The 15,468-nt window shown below is 42.3% G+C and overlaps 1 protein-coding gene across 2 annotated transcripts in view; it reads left to right on the top strand.

Moving 5' to 3' along the window:
- The window catches only part of LOC135542726 (rho guanine nucleotide exchange factor 7-like), a 30,031-nt gene extending 15,222 nt beyond the window's left edge, over nucleotides 1–14,809 (top strand). The window contains exons 7-21 of one of the 2 annotated variants that reach the window (XM_064969868.1): nucleotides 55–149; nucleotides 278–373; nucleotides 710–832; nucleotides 2,004–2,142; nucleotides 3,769–3,828; nucleotides 5,542–5,688; nucleotides 5,753–5,839; nucleotides 6,936–7,014; nucleotides 7,262–7,416; nucleotides 9,485–9,706; nucleotides 9,858–10,041; nucleotides 10,600–10,785; nucleotides 13,002–13,101; nucleotides 13,253–13,307; nucleotides 13,532–14,809. In XM_064969868.1, coding sequence (XP_064825940.1) covers nucleotides 55–149; nucleotides 278–373; nucleotides 710–832; nucleotides 2,004–2,142; nucleotides 3,769–3,828; nucleotides 5,542–5,688; nucleotides 5,753–5,839; nucleotides 6,936–7,014; nucleotides 7,262–7,416; nucleotides 9,485–9,706; nucleotides 9,858–10,041; nucleotides 10,600–10,785; nucleotides 13,002–13,101; nucleotides 13,253–13,307; nucleotides 13,532–13,654 — 1,851 coding nt within the window. In that variant the 3' untranslated portion in view covers nucleotides 13,655–14,809. The remainder of the gene's footprint in view (nucleotides 1–54; nucleotides 150–277; nucleotides 374–709; nucleotides 833–2,003; nucleotides 2,143–3,768; nucleotides 3,829–5,541; nucleotides 5,689–5,752; nucleotides 5,840–6,935; nucleotides 7,015–7,261; nucleotides 7,417–9,484; nucleotides 9,707–9,857; nucleotides 10,042–10,599; nucleotides 10,786–13,001; nucleotides 13,102–13,252; nucleotides 13,308–13,531) is intronic. The other variant, XM_064969869.1, reaches the window with a different exon arrangement.
- The last annotated feature ends 659 nt before the right edge of the window (nucleotides 14,810–15,468 follow it).

Consider the following 15,468-nt stretch of genomic DNA (forward strand, 5'->3'; position numbering starts at 1 on the left):
ATCCATCCATCAACATCCTCTCCTAACCCCCCCGTTCTGTCTCTCTCCATCCAGGTGCTCCAGAACATTCTAGAGACCGAGACCGAGTATTCCAAGGAGCTCCAAAGCCTACTGACCTCATATCTGCACTCACTGCAACCCACAGACAAGTGAGTGTGTTTGTGTTCACATGGCTGTGTGTGTGTGTGTGAGGGTCTGATTTGAGCATACTATGAACATTACTGTACCCCAACCATATCGCTCCAGCTTTCCCCACACCGTCTCCCTCTGTCTCCAGGTTGAGCAGTGCAGACGTCAGTCACATCCTGGGGAATCTGGAGGACATCTCTACCTTCCAGCTGATGTTGGTTCAGTCCTACGAGGAATGTACCAGGTGAGTCCCCGAACACACACGCGCACACACACACACACACACCATATGATCAGTCCAGCATTGACCAAATGTATCTCATCAGTACATGGATGTACCAAATGGGTGTCCGTAATCATCATGCAAACTTAAAATATGAATCAGCTCTGAAATAGACCACGTCCTGTCTGCCAATAGAATCTAAAGCCACACCTTAAAACCCGCTGTGTGGGAGGGAGCACTATTCCTCATATATATATATATATATTAGTACATCAACATGTTTATACAGGTCACACTGACACCTACTGGTAGACTCTGGTAGTGCTGTGGTGGTGAGCACATTGTGTGTGTGTGTAGGCTTCCAGAGAGCCAGCAGAGAGTAGGGGGCTTCTTCCTCAACCTGCTGCCCCAGATGAAGGCTCTCTACATGGCCTACTGCTCCAACCACCCCTCAGCTGTCAACATCCTCACAGAACACAGGTAAGTGTGTGTGCACGTCAGGTAAATGTGTGTGTGCACGCGTGTGTGTGTAACCAAATCCATTGTGTGATTTTATGACACCGGGTTGACTGTCAAAATGATTGCAGATATTGTAACTGAAAATAGTCCGCTAAGTATTTTGTGTGTTTCAGAGAGGAGCTGTGGGAGTTTAGTATGTCGCTGTGTGTTTTAGTATGTTTCGCTGTGTGTTTCAGTGAGCTGTGTGTTTCAGTGAGGAGCTGTGGGAGTTTAGTATGTCGCTGTGTGTTTCAGTGAGGGACTGGCGGAGTTTAGTATGTCGCTGTGTGTTTCAGTGAGGGACTGGCGGAGTTTAGTATGTCGCTGTGTGTTTCAGTGAGGAGCTGTGTGTTTCAGTGAGGAGCTGTGGGAGTTTAGTATGTCGCTGTGTGTTTCAGTGAGGGACTGGCGGAGTTTAGTATGTCGCTGTGTGTTTCAGTGAGGAGCTGTGTGTTTCAGTGAGGATCTGTGGGAGTTTGTCGCTGTGTGTTTCAGTGAGGATCTGTGGGAGTTTAGTATGTCGCTGTGTGTTTCAGTGAGGGTGAGGAGCTGGGGGAGTTTAGTATGTCGCTGTGTGTTTCAGTGAGGAGCTGGGGGAGTTTACTATGTTGCTGTGTGTTTCAGTGAGGAGCTGTGTGTTTCAGTGAGGAGCTGGGGGAGTTTAGTATGTCACTGTGTTTCGGTGAGGAGCTGTGTGTTTCAGTGAGGGACTGGGGGAGTTTAGTATGTCGCTGTGTGTTTCAGTGAGGGACTGGGAGAGTTTAGTATGTCGCTGTGTGTTTCAGTGAGGAGCTGGGGGAGTTTAGTATGTTGCTGTGTGTTTCAGTGAGGAGCTGGGGGAGTTTAGTATGTTGCTGTGTGTTTCAGTGAGGATCTGTGGGAGTTTAGTATGTCGCTGTGTGTTTCAGTGAGGAGCTGGGGGAGTTTAGTATGTCGCTGTGTGTTTCAGTGAGGGACTGGGAGAGTTTAGTATGTCGCTGTGTGTTTCAGTGAGGAGCTGGGGGAGTTTAGTATGTTGCTGGGTGTTTCAGTGAGGAGCTGTGTGTTTCAGTGAGGAGCTGGGGGAGTTTAGTATGTCGCTGTGTGTTACAGTGAGGAGCTGTGTGTTTCAGTGAGGGGCTGGGAGAGTTTAGTATGTCGCTGTGTGTTACAGTGAGGAGCTGGGGGAGTTTATGGAGGGGAAGGGAGCCAGTAGTCCAGGTATCCTGACCCTCACCACTGGTCTCAGTAAACCCTTCATGAGGCTGGACAAATACCCTACACTGCTGAAGGAACTGGAGAGACACATGGAGGTGAGAGGGAGACCGTCTGGTTATTTAGTATTTATTTTCTTAGGTTCGAGAACAGCTTTAATATTACAGACAGATTGTAGCTTCCGTCAATGGAATTGTCTTCATCATTTCCAGTCAAACGTTTTTGGAAACAGTCATTCCATGGTTTTTCTTAATTTTTTACTACTTTCTGCAATGTAGAATAGAAGTGAAGAAAAACTATTAAATAACAAATATGGAATCATGTAGTAACCAAAAAAGTGTTAAACAAATCAAAATACATTTGTGATTCTTCAAAGTAGCCACCCTTTGCCTTAATGATCGCTTTGCACCTGGAATGCTTTTCCCACAGACTTGAAAAAGTTCCCACATGCTGAGCATTTGTTGGCTGGTTTTCCTTCACTCAGCGGTCCAACTCATCCCAAACCAATTGTGTTGAGGTCAGGTGATTGTGGAGGCCAAGGTAATCTGATGCAGCTCTCCATCACTCGCCTTCTTGGTCAAATAGCCCTTACACAGCGTGGAGGTGTGTTTTGGGTCATTGTTGAAACACAAATGAGATTCCCACTAAGTGAAAGATCAGATGGGATGGCGCATCACTGCAGAATCCTGTGGTAGCCATGCTGGTTAAGGGTGCCTTGAATTGTACATAAATCACAGACAGTGTCGTTAGCAAAGTACCATCACACCACCTCCTCCATGCTTCACGGAGGGAACCACACGTGCGGAGATCATCCGTTCACCTACTCTGCATCTCACTGCATCTTACAAAGACACGGAGGTTGCAACCTGAATTTGGACTCGTCAGACCAAAGCACAAATTTCCACCAGACTAATGTCCATTGCTCGTGTTTCTTGTCCCAAGCAAGTCTCCTTTTTATTGGTGTCCTTTAGTAGTGGTTTCTTTGCAGCAATCCGACCATGGCCCGATTAACGCAGTGTCCTCGTAACAGTTGATGTTGAGATGTGTCTGTTACTTGAACTCTGAAGCATTTATTTGGGCTGGTAACTCTAATGAACATCCTCTGCAGCAGATTTAACTTTGGGTCTTCTTTTCCTGTGGCTGTCCTGATGAGAGCCAGTTTCATCATAGCGCTTGATGGTTTTTGTGACTGCACTTGAAGAAACTTTCAAAGTTCTTGAAATGTTCTGGATTGACTGACCTTCATGTCTGCAAGTAATGATGGACTGTTTCTCTTTGCTTATTTAAGCTGTTCTTACCATAATATGGACTTGGTCTTTCTTCTGTATACCACCGCTACCTTGTCACAACACAACTGATTGGCTCAAACGCATTAAGAAGGAAAGAAAATCCACAAATTAACCTTTAACAAGGCATACTTGTTAATTGAAATGCATTCCAGGTGACTCCCTCATGAAGCTGGTTGAGAGAATACCAAGTGTGCAAAGCTGTCATCAAGGCACTGGGTGGCTACTTTGAAGTTTATCAAATATATTTACATTTAACACTTTATTTTTAGTTACTTCAGGATTCCATATGTGTAATTTCATACTTTTGAGGTCTTCACTATTATGCTTTTTAAAACATTATTTACTACTATGCTTTTTGTTGTGTCGGTGTAGACTATATTGACTGTTAGACCTGTGATCTTCTGATGAATCAAACGTCCCCCTCTTCTTCATCAGGAGCATCATCCTGATCGACCAGACATCCAGAAGTGTTTGACCTCCTTCAAAAGCCTCTCTGTAAGTCGGACATACACCGTCCCTGTCTCCGTTTAATGACTTATGCAGTGTTGAAGGGTTACATTGACATGTCACTTGTTGACGATGTACACTACCGTTCAAAAGTTTGGGGTCACTTAGAAATGTCCTTATTTTTTTAAAGAAAAGCACCTTCTTTTTTTTGTCCATTTTAAAATAACATAAAATTGATCAGAAATACAGTGTAGACATTGTTAATGTTGTAAGACTATTGTAGCTGGAAACGGCTGATTTTTTTTTTTTTTTTTATGGAATATCTACAGAGGCCCGTTATCAGCAACCATCACTCGTGTTCCAACGGCACGTTGTTAGCTAATCCAAGTTTATCATTTTAAAAGGCTAATTGATCATTAGAAAACCCTTTTGCAATTATTTTAGCACAGCTGAAAACTGTTAGGCTGATTGTATCTGAAGCATCAGCATTTGTGGGTTCGATTACAGGCTCAAAATGGCCAGAAACAAAACTTTTTTCTGAAACTTGTCAGTCTATTCTGGCAGCTTCATTAAATAGTACCCGCCAAACACCAGTCTCAACGTCAACAGTGAAGAGGCGACTCCGGGCTGCTGGTCTTCTAGGCGGAGTTGAAAAAAAAGCCATATCTCAGACTAGCTAATAAAAACAAAAGATTAAGATGGGCAAACAAAACACTGACACTGGACAGAGGAACTCTGCCTAGAAGGCCAGCATCCCAGAGTCACCTCTTCACTGTTGAAGTTGAGACTGGTGTTTTGTGGGTACTATTTAATGAAGCTGCCAGTTGAGGACTTGTGAGGCATTTGTTTCTCAAACTAGACACTAATGTACTTGTCCTCTTGCTCAGATGTGCACCGGGGCCTCCCACTCCTCTTTCTATTCTGGTTAGAGCCAGTTTATGCTGTTCTGTGAAGGGAGTAGAACACAGCGTTGTACAAGATCTTCAGTTTCTTGGCAATTTCTCACAAGGAATAGCCTTCATGTCTCAGAACAAAAATAGACTGATGAGTTCCAGAAGGAAGTTCTTTGTTTCAAGCCATTTTGAGCCTGTAATCGAACCCACAAATGTTGATGCTCAAGATACTCAACTAGTCTAAACAAGGCCAGTTTTATTGCTTCTTTAATCAGCCTAACATAATTGCAAAAGGGTTTTCTAATCATCAATTAGCCTTTTAAAATGATAAACTTGGATTAGCTAACACAACGTGCCGTTGGAACACGAGTGATGGTTGCTGATAACGGGCCTCTGTAGATATTCCATAAAAAATCTGCCGTTTCCAGCTACAATAGTCATTTACAACAATAACAATGTCTACACTGTATTTCTGATCAATTTTGTTATTTTAATGGACAAAAAATGTGCTTTTCTTTAAAAAACAAGGACATTTCTAAGTGACCCTAAACGTTTGAGCACTAGCGTAATATGGAATCCAGTGTTATTCAGGGTTAAATTCACATGTTAAATAGTCTCTGTCTTGTTGATGTGTGCAGGCAGTGCAGTTTTGCTAATCCTGGGCTGAGGGAAAGCTTTAGCCTGGCTCTGAGCTCCACGATTTGGCTCTGCTGTTCTGTGGCTTGGTGCCCTGGCTTGGGCTTCTATGCAGCCTGGATCTTCCATGCGTGTGTGTGTGTTTCTCTTTCTCACTGTCTCTCTCACATTGATTGGGATTCAATACTTTAAAACAGCTTCCTTTTATTTGTTTGTGTCTCCATGGCTTCAGGCTCAGTGTCAGGAGGTGAGGAAACGTAAGGAGCTGGAGCTGCAGATTCTAACTGAGACGATCAGACGCTGGGAGGGAGATGACATCAGAACCCTGGGCCCTGTCCTGTACATGTCACACACACTCTGCCACACACATGGATCCGAGGTAAGACGCGCATCTATAATCTACACCCAGGAACGTCTTAACAGTGTGTGTTTGTCTTCTTTAGGAGAAGAGTGAACGCTACCTCCTGCTGTTCCCAAATGTTCTCCTACTGCTGTCTGCCAGCTCCAGAATGAGTGGATTCATCTACCAGGTCGGGATCTCTCTCTTGTTCTCGCTCTGTCCTTTGTTAATATTTAGGGCCCTATAGATTAGATTCTGCTTTGGAGAACATGACGGAATCCTGAAATCGAGACGTTAAAACTAATATAAACAATATTCAAAAATGTATTGAGCTTAGTAGGAAATCCACTAAATGTTTTGAAAGTTATTCATTCGCCCAAGATTATCATGACATAAATATAATGCATCAGTGATTCATATTTTCCTTCAACTTTCTAAAGAGGCAACGGCACAGGAATGCCTGTGTGCGTGTTTGTCTACCACTTATTGTAGTCGTTAGCATAATCGCTAATGTTTTGCCAACTGTCTTCTGGTTGATGGTAGGCTTTCCCAAAAACCTTCTCAGTTAAATGTTAAAGCTACAATATGTGACTTTTTGCGTGACCCAACCAAATTCACATAGAAATGTGAGTTATAGATATGTAGATATCTATCTAGATCTCATTGAAAGCATGTCTAAGAAGAGGTATATATGTTCTATGTGTGCTATTTATATGCTTCCCGTAAAAAAAAGTTTTCTTTTGGTTTTGTACACCAGTTTCAAAAAGCTGAAAATACAATATTGTTGGTTATTGAAAATATATTTCACAGCGGTTTAGATTGCTTGTTTTGTCACGAACTTGGAATTTTAGCAACCAAAAACAATTGTGGAGGGATTTTTTCCTATTTGACCATTTAACTACAAGTTAGCATATGCCTACCTGGCAGAATGATATCATGACTATTTGCATCAATCCAGTGGCCATTTGTTTTGCAGACTTTGCAATCACATGAGTGCTACAGAAGCATCCTAACCAAACAACTATCTCTGACTAGTGAGCAGTTAAAGGGTAATTACACCCAAAAATCAAATTTAAAAAATAATATTTTTTCTCCCCCAGACCAAGTGGTCTCCTGATGTGGTTTAAGCATTGTAACAGACTTAGAACATCAAATGCTTTGGGGTTTTTTCCCAACAAAAAAAAGGGAAGAAACAGAATCAGGCAAAAGTCTAACTGATTTTATAGTGCCCTTAAATGTGTAAACACTAAAGGTTTGTGTAACTTGTTTGTTGATTTGCTTTAAAGGATAAGCTGCCATTGACAGGAATGCTTATCTCAAGGATAGAAGATTGTGAGTTGGTCAAAAACGCTTTCGAAATATCAGGTACGTTTACAGTTATTTTACTAGTGGAGTTTAAACAGCTCATATTAAGGGTAATGTCTGTAAACACGTGTGTGTGTGTGTGTGTGTGTGTGTGTGTGTGGACATGTTTAACTATACTTGTGGGGATCCGAAGGAAAAAGGCTATTTCAAGGGGGTTGAGGTTCGGGGTTCGGCAAAATATAATTTTGAATGGAAATAAATTGTGTCCCCACAAGGTTAGTTAAACAAGACTTTGTGTGTGTTACAGGCAGTATGTGTGAGCGGATGCAGGTGGTGTGTAACAACCAGCAGGATTTGCAGGAGTGGGTGGAGCATCTGTCGAGACACACTCAGATCAGAAACGCCCCCTCCGTGATCATGACCACACCCACCGCCAAGCCCCAGTCTGTCCCCTGCCACACGGTAACACCCCCAACCTCTCCAGTCTGACTGTCAGTTAAAGGGATAGGTATCGACATTTGTCTGACATTTTTCTTGTGTAGATCCAGGTACATGGATTAGGATATTTGTAGGTTTAAATCCCAAATTAATGGGAAAGATAATGCTGTGTTCATAACATCTTGTACATTTGTAAATATGACCATACCACTGGGCAATATCCATCTGAATGCCCCCCTTAGTGGGAAACTCGTCTATCATCACGGACCTCTCCCACATGTTGAACTTTGATGTCACATACTGAGGAAATTACCTCTGTAATAGCTTTTTTGGCAGTTAAATGCAACAATAAAACATTATTTATAAAAAGTAATCTATTAATATAGTTTTTGAACACGATTAATTTGTTTACAAGCTTGCTAGCTGTTCTTTTAATTTATGGTTGAAGCAGATTGTTTGCCCGTTAGCCAGGCAGCGATTCTCCGAGTTCAAAGCACTTGAATGCATCCAACTCGTATTTACAACTGGTTATTACTAGAGGTTGACCGGTTATGGTTTTTCAACGCCGAAACCGATTTATTGGAGGAATTTTTTTATTACGATTTTTTTTTTTGTAATATATATTTATAATAATGACAATTACAACAATACTGAATGAACAATTAACCATTTTATTTGAACTTGGTACATAAATAAAATCTATAGCCTCAAACAAGTAATGAAGCATGTTCAATTTGGTTTAAATAATGCAAAAACAAAGTGTTGGAGAAGAAAGTAAAAGTGCAATATGTGCCATGTAAAAAAGCTAACGTTCAAGTTCCTTGCTCAGAACATGTGAAAGCTGGTGGTTCAATATTCCCAGTTAAGAAGTTTTGGGTTGTAGTTATAGGAATTATGACGCGTCGACTATTTCTCTATACCATTTGTATTTCATATACCTTTGACTATTGTATGTTCTTATTGGCACTTCAGTATTGCCAGCCTAATCTCGGGAGTTGATAGACTTGAAGTCATAAATTGCGCTTTGCCTCAAGCATTGCTAAGAGCTGCTTGCAAAATGCAGTAAAGTGCTGTTTGAATGCTTACGAACCCGCTGCTGCCTACCACCGCTCAGTCAGACTGCTCTATCAAATCATAGACTTAATTATAATAAACACACAGAAATACGAGCCTTAGACATAATGGTCAAATCTGGAAACTATCTTTTAGAAAACAAAACGTTTATTCTTTCAGTGAAATACAGAACCTTTCCGTGTTTTATCTAACGGGTGGCCACCATAAGGCTAAATATTGCTGTTACATTGCACAACCTTCAATGTTATGTCATAATTATGTAAAAGTCTGGCAAATTAATTACGGTCTTTGTTAGGAAGAAACACCGTTCGCTATGAGCCAGATGCACTGAACGCAAGAGGCAAGAGAAGTGACACAATTTCCCTAGTTAATATTGCCTGATAACATGCATTTATTTGAACTAAATATGCAGGTTTAAAAATATATATATACTTCTGTGTATTGATTTTAAGAAAGGAATTGATGTTTATGGTTGGGTACATTTATGCAACGAATGTGCTTTTTTTCCTGAATGCGCTTTTGTTAAATCATCACCCGTTTGGCGAAGTTGAAATGGGCTGTGAGTCGATAATAAATTAACAGGCACCGCATTGATTATATGCAACGCAGGGCAAGCTAGTTAACCTAGTAATATAATCAACCATATGTAGTTAACTGGTGATTATGTGAAGTTTGTTTTTTATAAGATAAGTTTAATGCTAGCTAGCAACTTTCCTTGCCTCCTTTTGACGCTGCGCTCGTGTAACAGGTGATCAGCCTGCCATGCAGTCTCCTCGTGGATTGCAATTTAATCGGCCATAATCGGCGTCCAAAAAGGCCGATTACTGATTTATGAAACTTGATATTGGCTCTAATTAATCGACATAATGATTAATCGGTTACCACCTTCCCACTTGGTTATGAACGCAGTAAGCATAATTTCATTCCAAGAAATGCTACTGTATATATGATATACTCTCTTTTGTACCCGTCTTAAACTTCTTCCCTCTGTTCTCTCTCCCCTTTCTCTCTCCCCCAGCTCCCGTCCCACCCCCTGACCCCCTCCAGACACTCAGAGAGTAGGGGTGTATCTGCGGGCCATGCCTACCACACCTTACCCCACCCCTCCTCCCACGGGGTCCCTCAAACCCCCCCCATGTGGGGTCCCCTGGAGCCCCCCAGCACCCCCAAACCCTGGAGCCTCAGCTGCCTCCGCCCCGCGCCCCCACTCAAGCCCTCGGCAGCACTCTGCTATAAAGAGGTATGGTCCTGGGCCTTTCGTCTAAGAGGGAATAGGTTCCAAACAGTAATAGCTAGCACAGTTTCTAGGGATGATGCCTTTATCAATAAAATAGCCAACCTCTAGGGTTCTAAGAGAGCCTCTCTCTTCCTCTTTTTATCTCCCTCTCTAGGATCTGAGTAAAAGTCCTAAGAGTATGAAGAAGCTGCTGCCTAAACGTAAGCCTGAGAGGAAAGCTTCAGATGAGGACTTTGCTACCAGGAAGAGTACTGCAGCGCTGGAGGAGGATGCCCAGATCCTGAAAGTGATCGAGGCCTACTGCACCAGTGCCAAAACACGACAGACACTCAACTCAAGTAAGACTATGCTGCAAACACACAACCTGTCAGAGACTCAATACAACCAATACCAACTAGTCTTTGGTGTCATTTGACTTCTCCTCCGAAGCCTGTCTTTTATTTCTGTACTAACATGAACCTTGTCCAGATTAGTTTTAAGGCTTCACAGGTTCTGGATAAATGCTCTTTAGAGTATAGCTGTTTAGATTCAACTGTCCTTTTAGTCTATTGCTACTCATAGTTCAGTGTTGTCTCCTCTCTAACTTATGTTCTCTCCTGTTTCTTTTCTCTCCCCTCATCCCCTTTGCATTGTTATTCTCCGCTCTGTTCCTCCTCCTTTTGGTTTGTCTATTTTGTGTCCTCTCCCTTTAAAAAAAATATATATATTTACATCCATAACCCCACCATCCCTCCTCATTTTAAATATACCTGTATATTATTTGTCCTATTATTATGGATCCCTCTCTCCACAACCCACCTCAACAATTATTCTCCCCCCACACCGCTTTATTATGGTTTGATCCACTCCCCCTCCTTGTTCCATATGGTTTGATCCACCCCCCCTCCTCGTTCCAGCATGGCAGGGTACTGATTTGATGCATAACCACGTGCTGGCCGAGCCAGTTGACCGGTCCAGTGTGGACACTATAGGTTGCCGTAGCAGCCTGTCCAGAGGGACCGAGCCCTGGTCTGACCTATCAGAGGACTCGGATTATGACAGTATTTGGACCGCCAGTAGTTACAGGACCTCCTCCGTTTCTCGTAAGAGCTACAGTCGCTCCTCCTATATATCCCGCTCCCCCACACCTTTTTTAATAAACTATTTTATTTTGAAATATGATTTTCTTTCATCGTTGTTTTGGAACCCCATTGCTGGCCAGGCCACATTCAGTACGCAAATGTTGCCGTACGCAAATGTTTCATGTATTGGACATGCACAAAATAGTCCAAATTAGTGATGTGAAATGAAACAATAGCTTGTTTAAAACCACAACAAACAAAAAACAATTATTTTTTTTTACGGAAAAGTGGTGCGTGCATATGTATTCACACCCTTTTTGCTATGAAGCCCCTAAATAAGATCTGGTGCAACCAATTACCTTCAGAAGTCACATAATTAGTTAAAGTCCACCTGTGTGCAATCTAAGGGTCACATTATCTCAGTATACATAAACCTGTTCTGAAAGGTCCCAGAGTCTGCAACACCACTAAGCAAGGGGCACCACCAAGCAAGTGGAACTATGAAGACCAAGGAGCTCTCCAAACAGGTCAGGGACAAAGTTGTGGAGAACATCGCACGGAGCACCATTTAAATCCATTATTAAAAAATTGAAAGAATATGGCACCACAACAAACCTGTCAAGAGAGGGCTGCCCACCAAAACTCACAGACCAGGCAAGGAGGGCATTAATCAAAGAGGAAACAAAGAGACCAAAAATAACCCTGAAGGAACTACAAAGCACCACAGCAGAGATTGGAGTATCTGTCCATTGGATCACTTTAAGCCGTACACTCCACAGAGTTGGGCTTTATGGAAGAGTGTCCAGAAGAAAGCCATTGCTTAAAGAAAAATATATGTTTGCCAAAAGGCATGTGGGAGACTCCCCAAATATATGGAAGAAGGTACTCTGGTCAGATGACACTAAAATTGAGCTTTTTGGCTATCAAGAAAAACTCTGTCTGGCGCAAACCCAACACTTCTCATCACCTTGAACACCATCCCCACAGTGAAGCATGGTGGCGGCAGCATCATGCTGTGGGGATGTTTTTCATCGGCAGGGACTGGGAAATAAAAATCAATTTTACTTCCAGGATGTAAGGCAACAATACTTTTGCAAGGCACTGTATGTATTCATGCATGCATGCACTACTGGTTAGAGCCAGTTTGCGCTGTTCTGTGAAGGGAGTAGTACACAGTGTTGTACGAGATCTTCAGTTTCTTGGCAATTTCTCCCATGGAATAGCCTTCATTTCTCACAAGAATAGACTGACGAGTTTCAGAAGAAAGTAATTTGTTTCTAGGCCTTTGAGCCTGTAATCAAACCCACATGCTGATGCTCCAGATACTCAACTAGCCTAAAGAAGATGTGTTTTCTATTGCTTCTTTAATCAGAACTGTTTTTAGCTGTGCTAACATAATTGCAAAAGGTTTTTCTAATGCTCAATTAGCTTTTTAAAAATGATAAACTTGGACTAGCTAACACAACTTGCCATTGGAACACGATTGACGGTTGCTGATAACGGGCCTCTGTAGATATTCCATAAAAAATCAGCCGTTTCCGGCTACAATAGTCATTTACAACATTAACAATGTCTGCACTGTGTTTCTAATCAATTTGAAGTTAAAAACAAGGACTTTTCTAAGTGACCCCAAACTTTTTAACGGTAGTATACACGCACACACCCCCTTCTCCCATCAAAAGACCTCGATGGACAAAGGGAATGCTCCTCAGCCTCCCTTCTGTTCTCAACTATTAACGGCTTCAAAGGACCTGGTGTCATGTTACAATCATTAAAATGATGAGTTAATATGCTGCTGTCATAGCTTAGATCTCCCTTGGAGAACAGCGATATTGAATCTCAATTGGAATCTCCTGTATGGATAAATGGTAGATGAGAGGGAGACTTGATTTGCCAGGTCAAGTTCTCCTCTACCCATACCTGTCCTGATCGTCCACAGGACCCCTTTGACGGGCCGCTTATCTGAATCTGGTTTGGGCTGTGTCCTAATACTCTAAAATGGCCTCCTTGTCGTCTTTTCCTTCATTGCCGCTGATAACTGAAAGGGCTACTATAAAGGACTGTGATCAGGGGGGACAGCACACAAGGAGAAGAGGCTTGTTTGAACTATTGAGCTACAGCCTTAGTGTGTCAAGCCTCTACGGAAAGGTCACCCTCCCTCAGTCAGCCAATCAGTCAATAAGTCATCCCATCCATCGACCAATGTGCTCTGCTGACGGTCTTGTTTTACCAATCAGGATCCAGAGAGAAGTCAGGTCTGCACATGCTCTTCCCTGAGGAGGAGAAGATCATCGTGGAGGAGACCAAGAGCAACGGACAGACTGTCATCGAGGAGAAGTAAGCACTACATTCCTCCCTGAACTACCAGTGTGTTAGATTGGGAGAACTCTTCACTTCATACGTTCAGAAGTTTATATGCTCCCTAATGGGGTTTATTGATAATGGTTAGCTGTGGTTGGGTTGGTTAACTAACATGTGTTTGCCTTAGGACTCTAGTAGACACGGTGTATGGGCTGAAGGATGAAGTGCAGGAGCTGAAACAGGTGAGCGTTCAGGAGAGTTGGCACGTTTTAGCATTCTCTGTAGCCGTCACATCAAATAGCATGTCAGTCATACAGCATCAGCATCATAATGAATAAGTTAGAGGATCTCTATGACAAAACTCTAAGCATATACATCCCAGTACCAGAGCTCTGTTCATTCCAGGCATGTGCGATTTAGACCCTTTTCTAAGATCCAGCGGCCATCTTTGTTCCCCCCCAAACAGGACAACAAGAAGATGAGGAGGACCCTGGATGAAGAGCAGAAAGCCAGGAAGGAGCTGGAGAAGATCCTGAGGAGAGTCCTGAAGAACATGAATGACCCCACCTGGGACGAGACCAACCTGTGAATACTCAGGTGACATCGCATCAACATGGTTGGGTTCGGTCTCCATCGTGACTGGACCAAAATTAACCACAAAGCTGTCTGACGTAACACTGTGAACTGACACTGTGGAACACTGATCTGTCACTGTTGTAAGAGACTGGGTGTGGTCCGAAGTCAAAACAGCCAATGAAAATGCAACATAGCGTCCCTGAATCACTCTGGAAGACTATTGGCTGCGGCATGGACCTCCGACCTCTGTGTTGATCTGGGATTGGAAAGAGGCTGGAACAATCACACTAGTGAAGATACCTGGTTTGCTCTTCTCATCTTTGCTGATCTGCACTGATATGTACAGTAGGTCCCTAGTGCCTACAAAGGGATTTCCTTCCACCTGTCCAGTTGTATGCAGATGAAAGACGAGGAAAGGTAGCCACGGTAGACTATTGAGATGCAACCCAGACAATTTTGACAGATGATAATTTTGTCACTGCCTCCATTACCCTGCTGCCAAGCTCCTCAACACCCCCACCCTCTTACCCCACTCTGGAGCATCTCCCTGCCCATTCCTCTGAGTCTTGTAGGAACCTATGGCCAACACACAGAACAGCATAACCTCTCGCTCATTCTGCATGTTTCCATGGAAACCTTAGCAATCCAATACTGGAACGTTTTCAGGTGATTTTTGTAGCTTTCTGATGATGATTTGAAGTATTCTGGATAACCTATTTCTGGTTTGTTTCTGTTATTTTACTGGATAATGGACTTTCTATTTTAATCCTGAAAACACTGTATTTCTACTTTTGCTTTTCTACTTCTTTGTCACCTATGATTTGTACAGAAACTAACCGTAGCGTCTCAAATTAATATCATGAAATGTGCCTTGGGGAAACTATTCCATGATAGCAGCTTACATCTCTTTCAGGCTCTTCAGTTTAAAATAAGTCAAATATTCCAATGCAATATTGATTCCAATGATGAACACTAATATAAACTACTTATCTAACTATTTCATATTCTATATTATGTCTGTAATTAATGTATTTAAATGAAATTGACTGAAGTGTATTATGCCCTCAAGTCTATTGTTCAGTTAAAAACCTCCCATATCCTCTATTTATTACCTCTTCGTCTCTCTCACTCTTCTCAACTTGTCTCTGAATTAAACCGGTGAACTGAATCTCGTGTGTATCTGAATACTTGCGATGACTGGCGTGTTGTACCCGTCTTAGTTGAAAGCACTGGCTGTACGTTGCCTCTGCAGAACAGTGTCTGCTAAATGACCTAGAAGGGATGGAGCCTTTGTCCTGCAAAGTGCTGTCACTTTAACTTCAAATGAAGCAGACAGTTTTCATTGGATACCTGTCAGTGGTAGATTCAGGTGGAAATATACTATAAACAGTCCAGGAATGGTGACGGTGACCACGTATCCATGCGCACAGTATTCCGGACAGTAGCTCATATCCTGTTTACATGCACCTTTTGATATCTCGCTCACGAGTATCCATGAATAAACAGAATATTCCTCATTTAAGTTATAGGTTAAATGGAATAGTACCTGAACTCTGGACACTGACTGTAGGCCCTCTGACATGTACAGTAATATAATAACTGCTGTGGAATAATACAACAAATGTTAGGTTTGTCTCGGGAACAGGAGTGGAGAAATAAGAGATGCTGAAAGAATTAGTGGGAAAATGTGAAGATGACTGTAACAGGTTACCTTTGACACTGTTATGCCAGCAGACAGTATTTCAACCACAAAATATGCACCAAAATCAACTGAAGTCTTATCAGAACTGTTTCATTGTTTTCTCAGCTTTTCATTTTTTAAAAACC

This window comes from Oncorhynchus masou, chromosome 6, assembly GCF_036934945.1.
Source record: "Oncorhynchus masou masou isolate Uvic2021 chromosome 6, UVic_Omas_1.1, whole genome shotgun sequence".
Taxonomy (NCBI): Eukaryota; Metazoa; Chordata; class Actinopteri; order Salmoniformes; family Salmonidae; genus Oncorhynchus; species Oncorhynchus masou.